This window comes from Euleptes europaea, chromosome 1 (genome assembly GCF_029931775.1).
Source record: "Euleptes europaea isolate rEulEur1 chromosome 1, rEulEur1.hap1, whole genome shotgun sequence".
Taxonomy (NCBI): Eukaryota; Metazoa; Chordata; class Lepidosauria; order Squamata; family Sphaerodactylidae; genus Euleptes; species Euleptes europaea.
Window position 1 is genome coordinate 175,477,357 of NC_079312.1, and position 18,626 is coordinate 175,495,982.

At 47.2% G+C, this 18,626-nt stretch overlaps 1 protein-coding gene across 1 annotated transcript; it reads right to left on the reverse strand.

Moving 5' to 3' along the window:
- Positions 1-1,659: 1,659 nt before the first annotated feature.
- Positions 1,660-18,626, reverse strand: WAS (WASP actin nucleation promoting factor). The gene is made up of 12 exons (XM_056852385.1): positions 18,513-18,626; positions 12,533-12,673; positions 11,222-11,308; positions 10,213-10,309; positions 8,730-8,771; positions 7,561-7,611; positions 6,564-6,741; positions 5,814-5,856; positions 4,839-4,992; positions 3,978-4,405; positions 3,702-3,810; positions 1,660-1,712 (listed from the first exon to the last, which is right to left on the reverse strand). The coding sequence occupies exons 1-12, from the start codon at positions 18,624-18,626 to the stop codon at positions 1,660-1,662; spliced, it is 1,497 nt and encodes a 498-aa protein (XP_056708363.1).

The window sequence follows — 18,626 nt, forward strand, 5'->3', positions numbered from 1 at the left end:
TTATAACCCCTGCATTGAGTTACGCAGAAACAAATAGGTCCGGGTGGTGGGGTTGTCCGGACGCTTCTCTACTTTGGCTGTAAAATGGGCACTCGGTTCAGATCAAATGAAAGAATCCCACTGCGGGGCTGGTGACATATTTTTTTTTAAATACAGCCAATTACAAAGCAGCGTTTTTAGGGGAAAGGGACCCATGCGTGGTTCGGAAGCTGCGTATTTTTGCTGGGGATGTATAATTGATCACAAGATCCTCTTGGAATTTCTTCGGGGCAAAAAGCTGTGCTTTGAGTGTTTAGAGAATTCAACTGCAAATACTGTGCAGTTAGAGTGCAGCAGATCCAGCAGAAACAGACCGTGCATAAAAGACCCGTTACTTGTTATAATATGATTCAGCCATGCTAGGAACTTCGATAATTTTACCATTTATCTTCACAGTAACTGTAGGGTTAACGTTTTCGTGCCTGTATCCCCCCCCCGCCCCCTCTTGCTCAATAACGAATATTTTCTTATCTCAATAAAAGTTCCTACAGGCATTCTGTCTGGTTTGCTGGTTAATAGTTCAGAGAACCGAACTCTACCCCCTTTGCTCTTTTGTATTATCAGAGTTAAAGGTTGTAAATCCCCTTTAATGGATAAATCCTGGAGAACTTTGCTGCTAGGCAGTTTTGCACAGGCAAAGCCTTTAAAATCGTTTAGTGCAGATTCTCTAATAGGAAGCAGGTGGAACTCTCTTTAACTGAAAGACTTAACGGAGTCCCCTGAAGAAGCCTGTTGGCGAAACGCATAGGGAATTTTTAGCTGAGAGAGATATATATATTTTCCCCCAGTAACTGCATCATAATATCCAGGCTTCTAAATTATTGGTTTGGCTTTAATGTTTTGGCCAATAGGTACATTAAAAATACTTTAATTTACAGCACATTTTTCTTGATGACAGCACAAACTGAAAGCAACAGATTTACTGGCTTCTTTCCTCTCAGATCACACCACAAAGTGTTTAACCAGGTTTCCAGTCTTAAAACTTGGAGAGTTTTTTCCCATGGTAAAAATAAGAGAAAACATCCTTATTTTTTTTTTTGTTTTGTTTTAAGGTGCAAAGAATTCAGACAGCTAGGATTTCTGCATGAGTTAACAAAGCAAAGGTTGTTTTATATGACAGGGCTTTGCTTTACATCTTCTTACCTATACATTGGCCTCAAAAAGGGAACCGCTTAAAAAAAAAAAACTTCACAATTATATGGCTAAGAGAAAGAAAAAGTGATGAAGGGGTTGAGTGAAAGATAATATGACCTTTAGAAAGTTAGAAGCAGAAGATTATATATGGTATTATCATGAACAAAGGCGTGAAAAGGGTAGAATTACAGCCTCACATTCTGAAACTGCCGAAGGTATCCAGGTGCGCCTAAGAAAATAAGAATTATGCTTCGGCTTGGGTAATGCTGGAGAGAAGAATGGAAAATAATGACCCTCCAGTACCTGGGCTAAAGAAAACCAGTTCCTGCCATCTACTGGGTCTCAGATAAATCTGCACAGGTTGCCGGATGGGGTAGGGGAACGGGTTGTTGGATGCCAGCGACGAAACGGCAACACAACGAAACGCCCACAGCAATTCAGATAACAGCCAGTTGGCAGAAAAGGCACTTCCGGCGCTGGGCACCCTCAGTCATCCCACTCATCGTCATCATCTTCGACGCCATTATCTTCATCGTCGTCTGTGGATACAGAAGAACTGGTCAAAACGTGTAGGAGGAAGCTAAGCCAGAAGGCGCTCTGGAACGCACATCTGGTGTACGTCCAGATCCCCCAAAGTCATTACTGACGAATGATTTCAACCTGCCCTGGGCCCTTAGTGCTGATACAGACAATGTGTGTGTGTGTGTGTTAAGTGCCTCAAATCGCTTCTTACTCATGGCGACCCTATGAATCAATGTCCTCCAAAATGTCCTATCTTTGACAGCCTTGCTCAGGTCTTGCAAATTGAGGGCTGTGGCTTCCTTTATTGAGTCAATCCATGTCTTGTTGGATCTTCCTCTTTTCCTGCTGCCCTCAACTTTTCCTAGCATGACTGTCTTTTCCAGTGACTCTTGTCTTCTCATAATGTGACCAAAATACGATAGCCTCAGTTTAGTCATTTTAGCTTCTAGAGTCAGTTCAGGCTTGATTTGATCTATAACCCACTGATTCGTTTTTTTGGCAGTCCACGGTATCCGTAACACTCTCCTCCAACACCACATTTCAAAGGAGTCTACAGACATTAGTCTGGGAGTAAGTAACCTGGTGGTGGTGGTTTTTCTTTAATCCATGCAACCACGTGCATGCCCCTGCTAATTTGATCAGGGAAGAAGCGTAGAGGGGGGGAACGATTTAATCCTTTGACTCAAATGCGATTCCCCCAAATGTTCAGAGGTAAAAATTCCCACACAGCTGAAAAGTGACTCAAATACAATTCCCCAGATCAGGGTTGGCAAACATAAGGCCCCTTGAAAGCTCTTATCCGGCCAGCAAGCCAACTAAGCCAAGCCAGCCGCCCCACACCCCCACTCTCGATCCAGGCTGGCAAGGCATGGCCCAGCCCAACCAAGTGACATTTATGCCATACTCGGCCCTCGTAACAATTGACTTCAACACCCCTGCCCTAGATTAAACTAGAATTGGTTCTTGGTATGAGAAAAAGGTCAGTGATTCACTGCTGTGTACTTTATTGGTAAATACAGCTTTTAAAACGAAACAGTGTGTTTCTGAATAGTAGCTTGAATAGCCCATACTACCTCAATCTCATGGAAGCTAAGCAGGGTTGGGACTGGTTAGTACTTGGATGGGAGACCACCAAGGAAGTCCAGGGTCGCTACCCAGAGGCAAGCAATGGCAAAGCATCTCTGAACATGTCTTGTCTTGAAAACATAAGAACATAAGAAAAGCCCTGCTGGGTCAGACCAAGGCCCATCAAGTCCAGCAGTCCGTTCACCCAGTGGCCAACCAGGTACCTCTAGGAAGCCCACAAGCAAGACGGCTGCAGCAGCATTGTCCTGCTTGTGTTCCACAGCACCTAATATAATAGGCATGTTCCTCTAATACTGGAGAGAATAGGTATGCACCATGACTAATGTTCATTTTGACTAGTAGCCATGGATAGCCCCATCCTCCATAAAAACATAAGGAAAGCCCTGCTGGATCAGATCAAGGCCCATCAAGTCCAGCAGTCCATTCACACAGTGGCCAACCGGGTGCCTCTAGGAAGCCAACAAAGAAGACGATTGCAGCAGCATTATCCTGCCTGTGTTCCACAGCACCTAATATAATAGGCATGCTCCTCTGATCCTGGAGAGAGTAGATATGCATCATGATTAGTAGCCGTGAATAGTGTCTACTGCCCTCTTAAAGCCTTCCAAGCTGGCTGCCATCACCACATACTGGGGCAGGGAGTTCCACAATTTAACTAGGAAGGGTTGCCATAAGTCGGATGGGACTTGAGGACCCTTAATTATTATTATGTGTTTCCGAAGAGGAATATTCTCAGTGGAGTTGCTAGGGTGCCATCATGGAATTTTTGCCCTCTGAGTTGTGTCAAAGTCGCTTTTCAATTCAATTGTTGGGCTCAAGGAGGTGTGTTGCATATTTTACCCCCACTTGTACGTTACACCCTTCTGTACTCCCGGACCTTTGTTTTCTATGATGCTTTCTATGAAAGCATCACGACTCACCTGAGGAGTGGATAACCTTGCATCTCTTCTGCATCACATGCATGAGAGCTCCCACCAGGCCTTCAGAGCTTTGTTCGGGTGATGGTGGAGAGTCCAACACATCGGGCGTCTGAAATGAATAGAGAAGTGGTAAATGGGGTCATTTGGGTTTGTCGGATAGAGGCGCCCCTCTCCAGGTCAGACTCCACTGCTCCAAACCACGGCTCTTAACCACCACACCACGCTGGCTCCCACGCTGCCACCACCCATCCACTGAGTCTCCCCCGTACCCCTCACCTTATTGAGTTGAATTCCTTGGCGTATTTGATCCAGCAGTGCCCCACGGCCTGAGGAGGCAGCAGGAGGCAATGGCGGCGGCCCCGTGGAACCAAGCGCTCCAGGGAGGGGAGGGGGTGGAGGACAGGGTCCAGAGCTCTGGGAGGGAGGTGGGGGAGGCGGTGGGGGAGGCGGTGGGGGCGGGACCAACCCAGAAGGGGGCGGCGGAGGTTGGGCCGAGCGATGGGCGGATGGGGGAGGCCCCCACTGGGAGTGGGGGGCTCCCCGAGAGGGTTGTGGGGGTGGCGGGACCGTCCCCCTGTTCGATATGGGCGGAGCGCCTGGTAGCGGGCCTGGGACAGGTGGGAGAGGGCCCGCCCGGGAATGTCCAGGTGGTGGGGGGAGGGGGCCAGATCGGTTTGGGGGTGGGGGTGGGGGGTGCGTCGGACCTGAAAACAAACAAACAGGAACGCATCATTGGAGAGTATCTAACTGAAGAAGAACGGTTTGGTTTTGAATGTAATGAATTCATTGGCATGAATGTAACGCCAACACACTAGTTGTGATTATGTATTAAAAAGAAGCTATCATTTTTTATGATATTGTTTTCCATAACAGAGCCTCGTGCTGTGTGTTCTCTATAGCCTTTACTATTTCAGCATAGGTATCCTTGTTTATTACTAACCTCCAGGTACTAGCTGGAGACCTCCTGCTATTGCAACTGATCTCCAGCCGATAGAGATCAGCTCACCTGGAGAAAATGGCCGCTTTGGCCATTGGGCTCTATGGCATTGAAGCCCCTCCCCAAACCCCGCCCTCTTCAGGCTCCGCCCCAACAAGCTGGTGGCAAAGAGGGACCTGGCAACCCTACCCGGCACTCACCCTGCCTTCTTAGCTCCTCCTTCACCGCCTCCAGTCCTCCTTGGCCTTCGATGAAATCGTAGATGATCTTGGAGGTCTCCGCATCGGTCAGCTGGGCCTCGCTGATCCCCGCCTGGGAGAAGAGCGTCTTCAAGTCGGGGTCTAAGTTGTTCACCTGAAACGGAAATATCGGCAGACGCAGATGTGTGGTGTGCGTCCATGCGGCAAGGCTTTGTTGCCGTGGTTGCGCAATGCCAGGTTCTGAGATCAGCTCACCTGGAGAAAATGGCCGCTTTGGCCATTGGGCTCTACGGCATTGAAGGCCCTCCCCTCCCCAAACCCCGCCCTCCTCAGGCTCTGCCCCTCAAAACCTCCCACCGGTTGCGAAGAGGGACCTGGCAACCCTATTGAGTTGATACATGTGAACATAGGTTGCTGCTCATTGCTTGATGCCTGACATAATCTTGCCACACAATGCCTGGCAACTTGCAGGAGAGTCATGGAGGGGCAGCATCCCAGGAGAAAAATTAAAAATGAAACGAAGACCTCGTCTACCTACAGGAAGTTCTGACCATAGAGTTCCTGGTGATTCCTAGGGCTACCTTTGTCACGTCCAGGTAGCTCTAGGAATCACCAGGAACTCCATGGTCAGAACTTCCTGTTGGTAGACGAGGCCTTATTTTTCCTTTTAATTTTTCTCCCCAGGACAATTGCACACACCCCATTTGGCCCCAGTTTCTACCCACCAATCACGTGAGGATCAGCAGGCGAGGGCCCCAATTACCTGGAGGTCTCCCACGATAAGCGGGCAAATTGAAACCCAAGCCATTAAGGGTACTGATCCACTGAAAGTCTTAGCTCACTTCCAGTCATCAGCGGCTTGGGAAGTTAATTTGTTTGGACTCCTCATCTTGGAGACCCAAGAATAATTTCCCCCCATGCTCTCCTTCTCTCTCTGTCTGGCAAGTCCACCGATTAACCCCTGTGGGTACATACGTCAAATCCACTGTTTGGATCCCAACCGATGTGCTGGATGTGCCTGGAAAGGAATCACAAAAGAGATCCATTGAGCAGAGACCCCCAACTGACAGCCACCTGTTTTCCCATCATTAGGGTTGCCAGCCTCCAGGTACTAGCTGGAGGTCGCCTGCTATTTACAACTGATCCCCAGCCAACAGAGATCAGTTCCCCTGGAGAAAATGGCCGCTTTGGCAATTGGACTCTATGGCATTGAAGTCCCTCCCGTCCCCAAACCCCACCCTCCTCAAGCTCCTCCCCCCAAAATCTTCAGGTATTTCACAGCCCGGAGCTGGCAACCCTATGCATCATGGAGATGGAGTTGAACAGCGCTGCCTAGAGACGTCTTACTCCGTGCCATTTCCTGACCTCTCTGTAGATCCCTCTACTGCAGGGACGGGGAACGTCAGGCCCGGGGGCCATTTAAGGCCCGCGAAACCATTTGGTCTGGCCCTTCGTGGGTCCTGACAGATCTCTAGCTCGGAAGGATCTGACTGGCGATCCGCACTCGCCCATCCTGTGCCACCAGGTGGGCGAGTGCGCCACCGGTTGGATGCCTGCCTGCCCGCGCGCGGGGGGGGAGTCATCTGGGGCAGCTGCTTGCTTGGGGCTTGGTTGGCTAATTTTTAAGTTGATAATTTTGTATGGCCCGCGAATGAGGTTATAAATATCCAAATGGCCCTTGGCGGAAAAAAGGTTCCCCACCCCTGCTCTACTGGATGCACTCACTTGAACCCACTGGGAGCTCCAATGTCAGCCTTGGAAATCTTCTTTTTCCCTTTCTTTTTATCCACTGCTGTAGGAACAGGGAGTCCACGGTACCGGGAAAAGGTGATATCCGGATTCTGGATGTCAACAGTTGCCAGGGGCAGAGCCGATGGTGGGGAGACGGGCTGCCTCCCAGGCCCTGTTGTGAACATAAAATGAGGTGTTGAACTGAACTGAATGGGGTGTTGAGCTTCCCATACAGCTAGGGTTACCAACCTCCAGGTATTGAAATTTATATAGTTGGTATATTGGATACCTGCATATTGGACAGTGGACCACCAGTGCTGGTTCTTTGCAGAACCTCCAGGTACTAGCTGGAGATCTCTTGCTATTACAACTGATTTCCAGCTGATAGAGATCAGTTCCCCTGGAGAAAATGGCTGCTTTGGTAATTGGACTCTATAGCATTGAAGTCCCTGCCCTCCCCAAACCCTGCCCTCCTCAGTCCCCGCCTCAAAACTGATCTCTTTTGTCTGGAGATCGGTTATAATTCCGAGAGATCTACAGGTCCAACCCGGAGGCTGTCAACCCTAGCATACTACAAATGCAGTCTCATTTTCTTTTCTTAAAAATATCCTCCCTTGAAGGGGGGCATCAAGAAGTAAGCGATGCCCATGAAACTATCATATGATCATCTGTTAAGTTCTACTAAGTGAATACAACAAATGGTATGATTGGAACATATGTTGGAACCCAGTTTTGCAACATATCTCGACTGTACAAGGATGTTTAACCTACTGCTGTTGTGTTTTTTTATTTTTGCTGCTGTTGTTATAAACAAAACTTAAAATAAAGAGTTATAAAAAATATCCTCCCTCGTATTAAGCACAAAGATGTGCGGGCATTTCAACAAATGCTGACAGAGACTGCCAATGGCGGGAATTCACACTGCAATCACCATTTGTTAGCTTAGTCGTATCACACGGCGGTGCATCACCCAGGCCAACAGGCAGCTTACCGTTCAAGTCACTTCCAGAAGGTGGACTCCGAGGAAGGGTTACTCTTCTTTCTACCAGAGGCAAAGAGACCAGGGATTAGTTCTCCTTCAAATGCCTCAGGACAATTCTCCAGCTACAGACTTTTAATTTTCCAGAACCAGAGTTGCCGCCAGCTTCTTTCACTGGGCATTTTTCCTCACGTGCTCCAAATAATGAGCTTCAATGACTGAATTATTCTGTATTTTAGTACATTATAAATCACGTTGTAATGCGATTTTATGGTGCGAGCCGCTCTGAGCCCGGCTTTGGCAGGGATAGAGCGGGATATAAATCCAAAAATAAATGGAAATTAAACACATACAAATAAATTTGCACAGGCTGCATTTGCAGTCCCATAATGGGGCAACTAATACCTCCCACAGAGACCTTTCAGGGTGGGAAAATGGCTTGGGGGAAAGCAGAAGCAGACGCCTCCCGTCACGCCACAGCCCTAGTCCAATTCAGGCATTACATTACTTGCTGTCTGGCTGTGGGGAATGCTTGTTGGGTCGGGAGAACCTGACCCAACGTATGGCCGAACGTTTCCTATAGTTTGGCCCCAAACAAGGCTTCTTAGGATTCCTCTTTTTTTCCCTCTACAGCAATGCTTCTTTATCCTGGCAACTAGAGTAACTCCACAAGTATCACGGTGCATTGCTAAACGTTTCTCATCCCAGTTATCAAAGATCCTTTCCCTAGATGATACCCAAAGGAGTATAGAGTTGCCAACCTCTGGTGGGGGGGAAACTGGAGTTCTCCCAGAATTACAATTGATCTCCAGACTACAAATGTCATCTCCCCTGGAGGAAATGGCATCTTCAGAGGGCAGACTCTATGGTATATCATAGAGTCTGGGAGATACAGAAATCCTAGAGCAGCGTTTCTCAACCAGGGTTCTGTGAGCAATTGCTAGGGGTTCCATGAGAAATAGTTATGAATAGGCTAACCATATGTAAATCATATATAATCATAAGTAGGGGTTCCCTGAGGCATGAATATTATTTCAAGGGTTTCGCAAGGGTAAGAAGGTTGAGAAACGCTGTCCTAGAATGACATCCCTGCTGAGCTCTTCCCCTCCCCCAAATCCTCCAGGAATTTCCCAAGCCAGAGTTAGCAAACTTAAGTACGAAGCAAGAGGAAGGATGCCTACCTTCATTGACCGGAGGTGGCGGAAGAGGTAGTTCTCTTTTTTCTGTGACAAAGGGAGAGATTTATGAATGGGGGAATAGGGTTCAAGCCCTTGGTAGACACGCCCAACTTCTCCGAGTGGTGAGAAGTCCTGTCTCAGAGATAATACTTACTGGGGCTGGTTCCCTTTGGATGAGGTGATGGTTGCCAGCTTGGAGGGCTTTAAGAGGGTAGTGGACATATTCATGGAGGAGAGGGGTATTCATGGCTGTTAGTTAGAATGGATACTAGTCATGCTGCATACCTATTCTCTCTAGTATCAGAGGAGCATGCCTATTATTTTGGGTGCGGTGGAACACGGGCAGGACGGTGCTGATGCAGCCGTCTTGCTTGTGGCTTCCTGGAGGCACCTGGTTGGCCACTGTGGGAACAGACTGCTGGACTTGATGGGCCTTGGTCTGATCCAGCAGGGCCTTTCTTATGTTCTTATGAGAGGGAGTACTGGAGACTTGTTGGGGGGAAACATGCTTACCAATAGCATCCAAGCCGGGACAAATAGCCATGTAGAAGTGATCGTTCCTGTGCTCCTTTCCCCAATTTTGTTTTGTTTTGTTTTATGGATCATAACCACAGGGCTGCAAATTCACAGTCAAGTTTGGGTGGACTATTTAATTCTTTCCTCCCACCCACAGCTGTCCCACTGCAGTTTTCCATTCCTACTCTGCTATTACCCTCACTTTGGCCATTTATGCTTGGCAATTAGCAGCGCGTTCCAGGCTGAATTGCCCCACAGCTTTTTCTTAGTTTTGCACGCTGAACCGTCATTCAGGAAGCGACTGCAAAGCCGGCGCATACCTGCTTCGCATTTCTTAAGAGCCCCTTTAACGTGACCTTTTGTGTTTGCTCTGCCCCCGCCTCGAAGAATCCCCTCAAGGAAGCATGCAAAATTCACAGCCGTGCGTTAGCTATGCAAACGGAGGTTGCTAATGGAAGGAACAAAGGAGCAGGCGAGTGGGAGGGGTGGTGGAATTTCTCCTTTTGTGTCGGGACCATGAATGAGCATTTTAAAGGTCGCATTTAAAAAAACAACTTTGAGCGAGCATCAAAATAGACCCTGCATGAATGGCCTTTGGAAAACTTAAATGTCAGAAGCAATGTCATCAGGTTGGGGAAACCCTATAGGATTCCTCTGAATACCTAATGCAATGACATCATTTTCTGGTTTGCACCAAAAGTGACATTGTACTGTTGGAGTTATGGCTGTTTTCCCAGCATTTTTCCCCTGAGCAATGTTGGAGGTCAGGGGCTGCCGGTAGTAGGTGTCCCACTATAGCATGAAACCTGGCAGCCCTTGAGATCCGACAGTGTTGGTGGTATTTCTGGGTTCCAGCTTAGGGTTGCCAACTGGAGAATTAAACCCGGTTCTCCAGATTAGAGTCCGCCGCTCCTAACCACTACACTATGCAGGTGCATCTCACTTCTTCCTTGCCTGAATGCCAGCCTACCTATCCTCTGGATCCTCTTCTGGATCTTCTCTTCCACTGTTTGCTGAAAGTCAAATGCCTCGTCCTCGTCGGCAAAGCTGAGCCCCACCTGGCACTCCTGCAAGCAACCAGAGCACAACATTGCAGCTAGAGAACCTCTGCTGTTTCCCGCAACACCCTACATCTCCAGCTCAACACACCAGTAACCGTAGTTGATAGTAGTAACTGAACCCAGTAATAGTAAGGTCATTTATGCATGGGAGTTTTACCTGAGGTTTGTTGCTCACTGGACTCACACTCTCCTGTTGGGAATCTCTGCACCAGCAGTCTCCAAGCTCAAATCAAGTCCCCGCCCCTTTAAATGCTGCTTTGTAATTGACTTACTTTGTAGAGCTTACTGTGAGGGAAAATCCCACCCCCAGCATTTTAAGAACAAAAAACACAAAACAGAGCAATCTGAAAGGGGGTGGAGAAATCCAAGCTTCAGTTTTAAAAAGTCTTTTTTCTGCCCAGAAAGAGCTCTCAGGAAGCAGGAAGCATTTGAATCCCCGCCCCTTGGATGGAAAACTCATGCATAAATCCAAGGAACAACCGAGACAGACCGGGGGCGAACATGAGTGAAAGTACTCAGGTATAAATGACCTAACTGAACCCACCCCTGTTTTTTGGGTGGCAATGCCAGTACAAGCATACCTCAGAAATATTGCGGGTTCGGTTCCAGATCACCGCAAAAAAGTGAATATCATAATAAAGCGAGTCATACAAATTTTTTAGTTTCCCAGTGCATATAAAAGTTATATTTACACTATACTGTAGTTTATGAAGTGTGCAATAGCATTAAAATAGCATTTTTAAAAAGTACTGCAATAATAATGAAAACGTTTGAAATATTGCGAGAATTACCAAAACGTGACACAGTGACACCAAGTGAGCACATGCTGTTGGAAAAAAATGGCACCGATAGACTTGATCAATATCTGTGAAGTGCAATAAAGTAATGCGCAATAGAATGAGGTGTGCCTGTACTCACATCTCCTGGGAAGGTGTGGAAGTAAGAGGTAGTGGCAGTGTAGACGAGTTGGTTGAACAGTTCCTGTTCCCAGATCATCTTCCTCTCCTGCAACAGGCAGTAGGACACAAAGACTTCTGTTAGATCATAGTATGCTTTGTCGGATATGTCGGATATTTAAGGCCTGATACAAGCTTTAAGAATCAGATATTTATACATAAAACAGCAACTCTCCAATTTGGTCCTGATTCTCATGGCCACACTAAATGTTACACCAGTAAGCATGTTTGGTCTTCACGTCTGTTCTGCATACCTAAATTATGTGTGTAGCCTACTGTAGGGTTGCCAGTTGAGAGTTGGGGGCAATGATTATGGAGGGATTTCACCACAGAATATATGGCATAGTACAGAGCAGGGGTCCCCAACGTGATGCCCGTGGGAGATTCGGGTTAGACCATGACTGGAGACTTGGGTTAGACCACGGTATCCTCGTGATCAGAACTGTGATCCCCAAGATGGGAACCCGGTGCAAATCCCATTTCTCTGATGCTTTGTGAAACTTCATGATACATTATAGTAGCCAATGGCTACTAGCCTTCCGCTTGAATGTATCATGAAGTTTCACTGTGCAATGTCATAGACGTTCATGTATTGCGATCACGAATTCCCGATAGACAAAGCATCAGCGAAATGGGATTTGCATTGGGTTCCCATCTCGGGGATCACAGGTCTGATCACAAAGATACCATGGTCTAACCCATATCTCCAGCCGTGCGAGACCGGGCGTTTTGTCCAGAACCTCCAGCTTGGGTAGATGCTGCCCACCCGGAGCATTTGAATATATATCCTATGTTTCATTTTCTGCCACAGTTCAGAACTCTGGAAATTATATTGAATATTTATTTGGGACTCTTCTAGAAATTGTACATATTTTGCCTTATATTGTTTGGCATTGCCTGTTCTAAAAGTGTAATCAGTATATCACCAGTTAGCTATCAGTGCTGGTTTTGTGTTTTTAGTACCTGGAGGTTGACAACCCTAGCTAACCGTGCCTAAACCTCTGCTGGAGATGAGATGCAGGATCAGGCCATAGGGTTGCCAGCTCCAGGTTGGGAAATACCTGGAGATTTTGAGGGTGGAGCCTGAGGAGGGCGGGTTTGGGGAGGGGAGGGACTTCAATGGTGTATGATGCCATAGAGTCCACCTTCCAAAGTGGCCATTTTCTCCAGGTGAACTGATCTCTGTGCCTGGGGAATCAATTGTAATAGCAGGAGATCTCCAGCTACCACCCGAAGGTTGGCAACCCTATCAGGCCTTGATGGTGTCTGGTACCTTCAGATCGTAGAAGCGGATGAAGTATGAACGCCTGGGGTTATCCTTCACGAAGCACAGGACTCCACAGCCTTGCTTGGACCAGAGTCGGGTGTTCTGGGGCAAAGCCAACAACAGCTGGGCCACGGTTGTGACCATGGTCTGTGCGGAAAGAACAAGGCGTTAGTTACGGATCACCCTGAGCTCAGGACACAAAGGCAGGAAGAGCCAACAGAAATTTTTGACCCAAGAGTGGTAGGCATGTGCTACCTCTGAAAACCACCAGATAATCAAGATTCCAATGCTGGAGAGGAATGGCTAGAAAAATTAGCAGAATATGCAGCGATGGCCAAATGGACTAATATTGTAAACAGAAGACCGATGGAAGACTTTCAGAAGAATTGGGAGATATATTTTGATTATGTATCAAAAAATATATACTTAAGACAGAAACATGTTATTTTAATGTACTAACAATAACAACATATATATATATATATATATATATATATATATATATATATATATATATATATATATATATACACACACACACACACACACACACACACACACACACACACAGACATTCAGATTTTAATTACCATTAGATAGTTTGAGGACTATATAGGTTACTAAAGGTTAAGGTCCCCTGTGCAAGCACTGGGTCATTCCTGACCCATGGGGTGACGTCACATCCCGACGTTTACTGGGCAGACTTTGTTTACGGGGTGGTTTGCCAGTGCCTTCCCCAGTCGTCTTCCCTTTACCCCCAGCAAGCTGGGTACTCATTTGACCGACCTCGGAAGGATGGAAGGCTGAGTCGACCTTGAGCCGGTGACCTGAAACCGACTCCCGTCGGGATCGAACTCAGGTCGTGAGCAGAGCTTGGACGGCAGTACTGTAGCTTACCACTCTGCGCCACGGGGCTCCTAGTATAGGTTGCTATGTATAGATATATTAGCAGACAGTAGACTTGATATGGAATTTCTAGTCTATCTAGGAATGTTTTAAGTCAACATAATTACAAATGAAGATAAACAATCTAGATTAAATGTAAACTAGAGAGTAAATGTTTAAGTATTTGCTTTAGTAAAGAATATAATGTGAGTCTAGACTGAGAAGAAATGCATTAACTGATATAGAATGTATAAGTCCTGCTCTGTCTGTTGCTTGAGGAGGATCTTGTCGTAGATATGGAGTTTAAGGAGTGTGTGATGTGTATGAACTGTGTGCGCCTTAGAAAAAACAATAAAAATTTATTAAAATAAAAAAGATTCCAACGCTGGCCTATGGAGGCATGATTATGCCCCAGCAGTGCAAACGCAATCGAGTCAATTGTTCACATTTTACTGAACTGTTAATTTTATAAGGATCTCAGAAATCACCTAATCTCGCCTCTGCTGTCCAGGTTCCCTGGATACATTAGCCACTCCAGTCAGGATAGTATTTTAATGGTGAATTTTCTGCTTGAAGACAAGAATCCCAACATCTCACATACAGTGGCAAAGTCTTGCAACATTGCTACCACAATACGGAGATCGTTGTTGCAATGTGAAGCAGCTCGCTAACTATACTATTGTACAATTGCGGACTATTGTGATTGCTTTTTTATTGTTATTCTGGTCAATGACTGTATTTAATAAGTCTCACCAGATCATCTACATTCCTTCCCTCCAGCTAATCCTCCACCCCTGCTTCGGTGCCATTGTAGCCTGTCTTAGCCACCCTTCATCCCCCAAAACACATAACCAAGGTTGCCAACAACTGGGATAAAAAAAATGTCCTGTCCCTTGAATAGAGGCCTACTGTATGGAAATGGGCAGGAAATTTTCATGGTATGGAGGTAAATAGCATCACCAAGGAAATAGCATCCCAGTAAGCCCTTATTCAAGGGACAGATCATTTTTTTCTTCAGGCAGCTGGCTAGACAGGACTCAAACTGTTCCTCCCTAAAACTCACACTCAAGTTAGTCTCCTCGATCATTTACCAGTCTCCAGAAAATGAAGAACATTGCCAATACACGTAATTATCAATGTGGCCCCATCTGCAGATACTTAAATCCACAGACCGGGGCCACGTGGAGACCGAAACAGTTCTACAAATAGGGTAAAAAAAAACCCGGGTTTGCAGAAAATTCCAAAAACATTTTTAAAGGACCTCTGTTAGCCCGGCCTGAGGAGGAGGAACTGCCACCACCACTACTGTGTGAGCCACCCTCTTTACCACAAGAGACGCGGCATGCAGAGGTGGCAGTATTGCTGGCTGGCAAACAGGGGAGTGGGAGGTGAAGGGATAGGTGGGCAAGTGGAGGAGGAGCAGGAGCCCCCATCCCCTGCCACCATGTGAGCCACAGAGTAGGGTTGCCAGATGCCTCCCCCAGCCAACGGTGGGGGACGGGGATTAGGATTGCCAGGTCCAGGCTGGGAAACTCCTGGAGACTTGGGGGTGGAGCCCCGGGGAGGACCGGGACCTCAGTGGGGTACAATGCCATGGAGTCTACCCTCCAACGCATCTATTTTCTCCAGGGACCTCAGTGGGGTACAATGCCACGGTGTCCACCCTCCAACGCATCCATTTGCTCCAGGGGAACTGATCTCTGTCGCATGGAGATGAGCTGTAATTCCAGGGGATCCCCAGGTCCCACCTGGAGGCGGCCATCCCTCCACAGAGGGGTGGAGTTTGGCAACCCTAGTTCCTGACAATTTTGGAAGGAAGCCACCATAATTTAAACCAGTGGTTCCCAACCTTTTTTTGACCAGGGGCCACTAGGACTTTTTTGCTCGGTGCAGGGACCCCAAGGTTCAAAATAAAAATTAAGAGAATTTGAAAATAAACTTGAATCATAACTGTTAGTTAAACATTAAACTTAGAATACTATTTGAATATATATTTTTATAACAGAGAACTTTTAATTGAAAATATTAATTCATTATGGGTTTATAACTTTGTTTCGCGGACCTTAATTTAGTTCTTGCGGACCCCTGGGGGTCCACGGACCCCAGGTTGGGAACCAGTGATTTAAACGGATGTAGACTCAGTTCAAATTAGTAGCGTAGCCATGCCCTCTACGGCATCATTAAAAATATATCTGGCATCTCTAGGCCCTATATCTGTTGGCAACGAAGGAAATTGTCTTTGTGTTCTCTGACCCTGTATGAGGCAGCTTATTTTTTTCAGCCTTGCCAGGGGCGGCTATGACTTGAAACTCCACCCCAGCGCTTGCGGCATGTCATCCCTGCCTGCACCCTTTTGGGGAAGTGGTTGTTTCCCCGCTCCCCGTTTCCTGCAAATGAAACCCTCAGCCACTTCCGTCACAAAGAGGGAGGATTTTAAAGATGCCTCGGTCAAACGCGTCCCTCTTCCAGAGCTGCCACCAGCTCGGTTTTTTGAAACCAACCCGGTCAGGGTCGTTTCTAAACCAGTATTCACTAGGGTTGCCAACCTCCAGGTGGTGGCTGGAGATCGCCCGCTCTTACAACTGATCTCCAGGCGATAGGAATCAGCTCCCCTGGAGAAAAGGGCCACTTTGGCAATTGGACTCTAGAAGTCCCTCCCCTCTCCAAACCCCGCCCTCCTCAGGCTCCGCCCCAAAATCTCCTGGTATTTCTCAACCTGGAACTGGAAACCCTAGTATTAACATATTATAAGTGCATGAGTAATCTCTTCTCCTCCCACCCCCGCGTCCCCGGTTGCTGTAAACAGTCTCAACTAAAATGTGGGAGTCCTGACCGTTTTTTTCCGGGCCCAACAGTGGTCCCTATGCCTCAACAAATTAGCAACATCTGTTTATTATTTCAATATGATGATTTTATGGGGTGGTTACATAAGAACATAAGAAAAGCCCTGCTGGATCAGACCAAGGCCCATCAAGTCCAGCAGTCTGTTCATACAGGAGCCAACCAGGTGCCTTTAGGAAGCCCACAAATAAGACGACTGCAGCAGCACCATCCTGCCAGTGGTCCTATGCACCTAATATAATAGGCATGCTCCTCTGATCCTGGAGAGAACAGGTGGGCATCATGACTGGTATCCATTTTGACTAATAGCCATAAATACCCCTCTCCTCCATCAACATGTCCACTCTCTTCTTAAAGCCTTCCAAGTTAAATTGTTAAATTGTTTTATCTTTTTATCGTGATTTTAGTGTATTTTACTGCATTTTATGTAGTAAATATTATGTTGTTAGCCACCCTTAGCCCAGCCTTGGCCGGGGATTGAGGGCAGGGTAAAAATCAAAATAAATAAACGAACGAACGAATCTATCTAATCCAGCATCTCTAGGGTTGACAACCTCCAGGTACTAGCTGGAGATCTCCTGCTATTACAACTGATCTCCAGCTGATAGAGATCAGTTCACGGGGAGAAAATGGCCACTTTGGCCATTGGACTCTATGGCATTGAAGTGCCTCCCCTCCTAAACCCTGCCCTCCTCAGGCTCCGCCCCCAAAACCTCCCACCAGTGGCGAAGAGGGACCTGGCAAGCCTAGTTATCTCACAGTGGTCAACCTGGAGGGCCAACAAACAGAGCACAGAGGCCGAGACTTTCCCCTGGGTGTTGTGTATATAAAGTGTGAAGTGCTGTCAAGTTGCAGCCGACTCGTGGTGACTCCAGCAACGGGGCTTTCAAGGCAAGTGAGATGCGGTTTGCCATTGCCTTCCCCGGCACAGTCTTCCTTGGTGGTCTCCCATCCAAGTACCAACCCTGCTTAGTTTCCAATTTCTGGTGACCCCAGCAAAGGGCTTTCAAGGCAAGGGAGAGGCAGAGGTGGTTTGCCATTGCCTTCCTCTGCAGAGCCTTCCTTGGTGGTCTCCCATCCAAGTACCAATTCTGCTTAGCTTCTGAGATCTGACAAGATAAAGTTCTTATCGTGCTCTGCCATCCTGCCCTAGCTGAATTACTACCCCAGTCTTAATAGTAACCATCGCAATGCGGAGAGTCAGGTTGCCAGTCCCAGGCTGGAAAATAACCTGGACATTTAGAGGGTGGATCCTGAGGAGGGTGGGGTTTGGGAAGGGGAGGGTCTACAATGGGGTAACAATGCCATGGAGTCCACCTTCCAAAGGGGCCATTTTCCCCAGGTGAACTGATCTCTGTTGCCTGGAGATCAGTTGTAATACTGGGAGATCTCCGGCCACCACCTGGAGGTTGGCAACCCTAGCTGAGAGGGAGATCAGGCGGAGAGATAATGACTTGCCTAAAGGCGCCTGGTCTCTCCTTTCCAAGACAAACTCTATTCACTGAGCTTTCCCAAATCTGAGAACGACATCTTTTTTTCTTTTCTTTTTTTCTCCTTCAAATGATTATTATATTGGTTGGTTAAATTCACTTTCATAACTCAATAAGCCGACCGGATCAGGCCAGCACAGAAACTATTATAAAAAATCTGCAGTAACAGGAAACTTAAGTCCATTTACAGACTGGGGGTGGGAAATGGAATGAGACAAGTGTTGTTCTGAGATGCATGAATCTTTTTTGTCTTTGCAATTTCTTCTCGTCAGTTGCAAGCAGGGAAAGGAGATAGCAAATGAATACAGGGTTCTATTAGCTTCCACTAGCTTGCTGTTCCTAGTTACATTACCCTCCAAAAAGATCTTTGAAGTCAAGCGATCCAATCACATCAAAGCAACCTTACACACAACTGGAGCTATCCAGGTATCAAGTCTTTCCCCATTGCACACAACTGGAGCTGTCCAGGTGTCCAGTCTTTCCCCATTGCACACAACTGGAGCTATCCAGGTATCAAGTCTTTCCCCACTGCAGACTGTGAGCTTTTGAATTACAGGAATGACAGCTTACCAGTCTCATAAATGTGACATCTTAAAGGGCCAGTTCCTGTTTTTGGAGGGCCCTGGACAGACAGACCCCGTCTTCTTAGCCCACAACTAGCCAGTACCCCGGTCACAAGTTCCTCCCCCCCGCTGCCCCATTTCCCCAGCACCCAGGGGAACCTCCAGGTCCCACTGAGGCCTTATTTCCCGTGATAGTGGCACAATTACCGTGCATTTCCTGCCCAAGAGTTCGAACACTTGCTGGTTCTCGTGGTCTTTGAGTAAGGAGGAGGGCACGTTGTCCGGCTGCCCCCGGACCCCTGGCTTGGCCCTCCGGCTCAT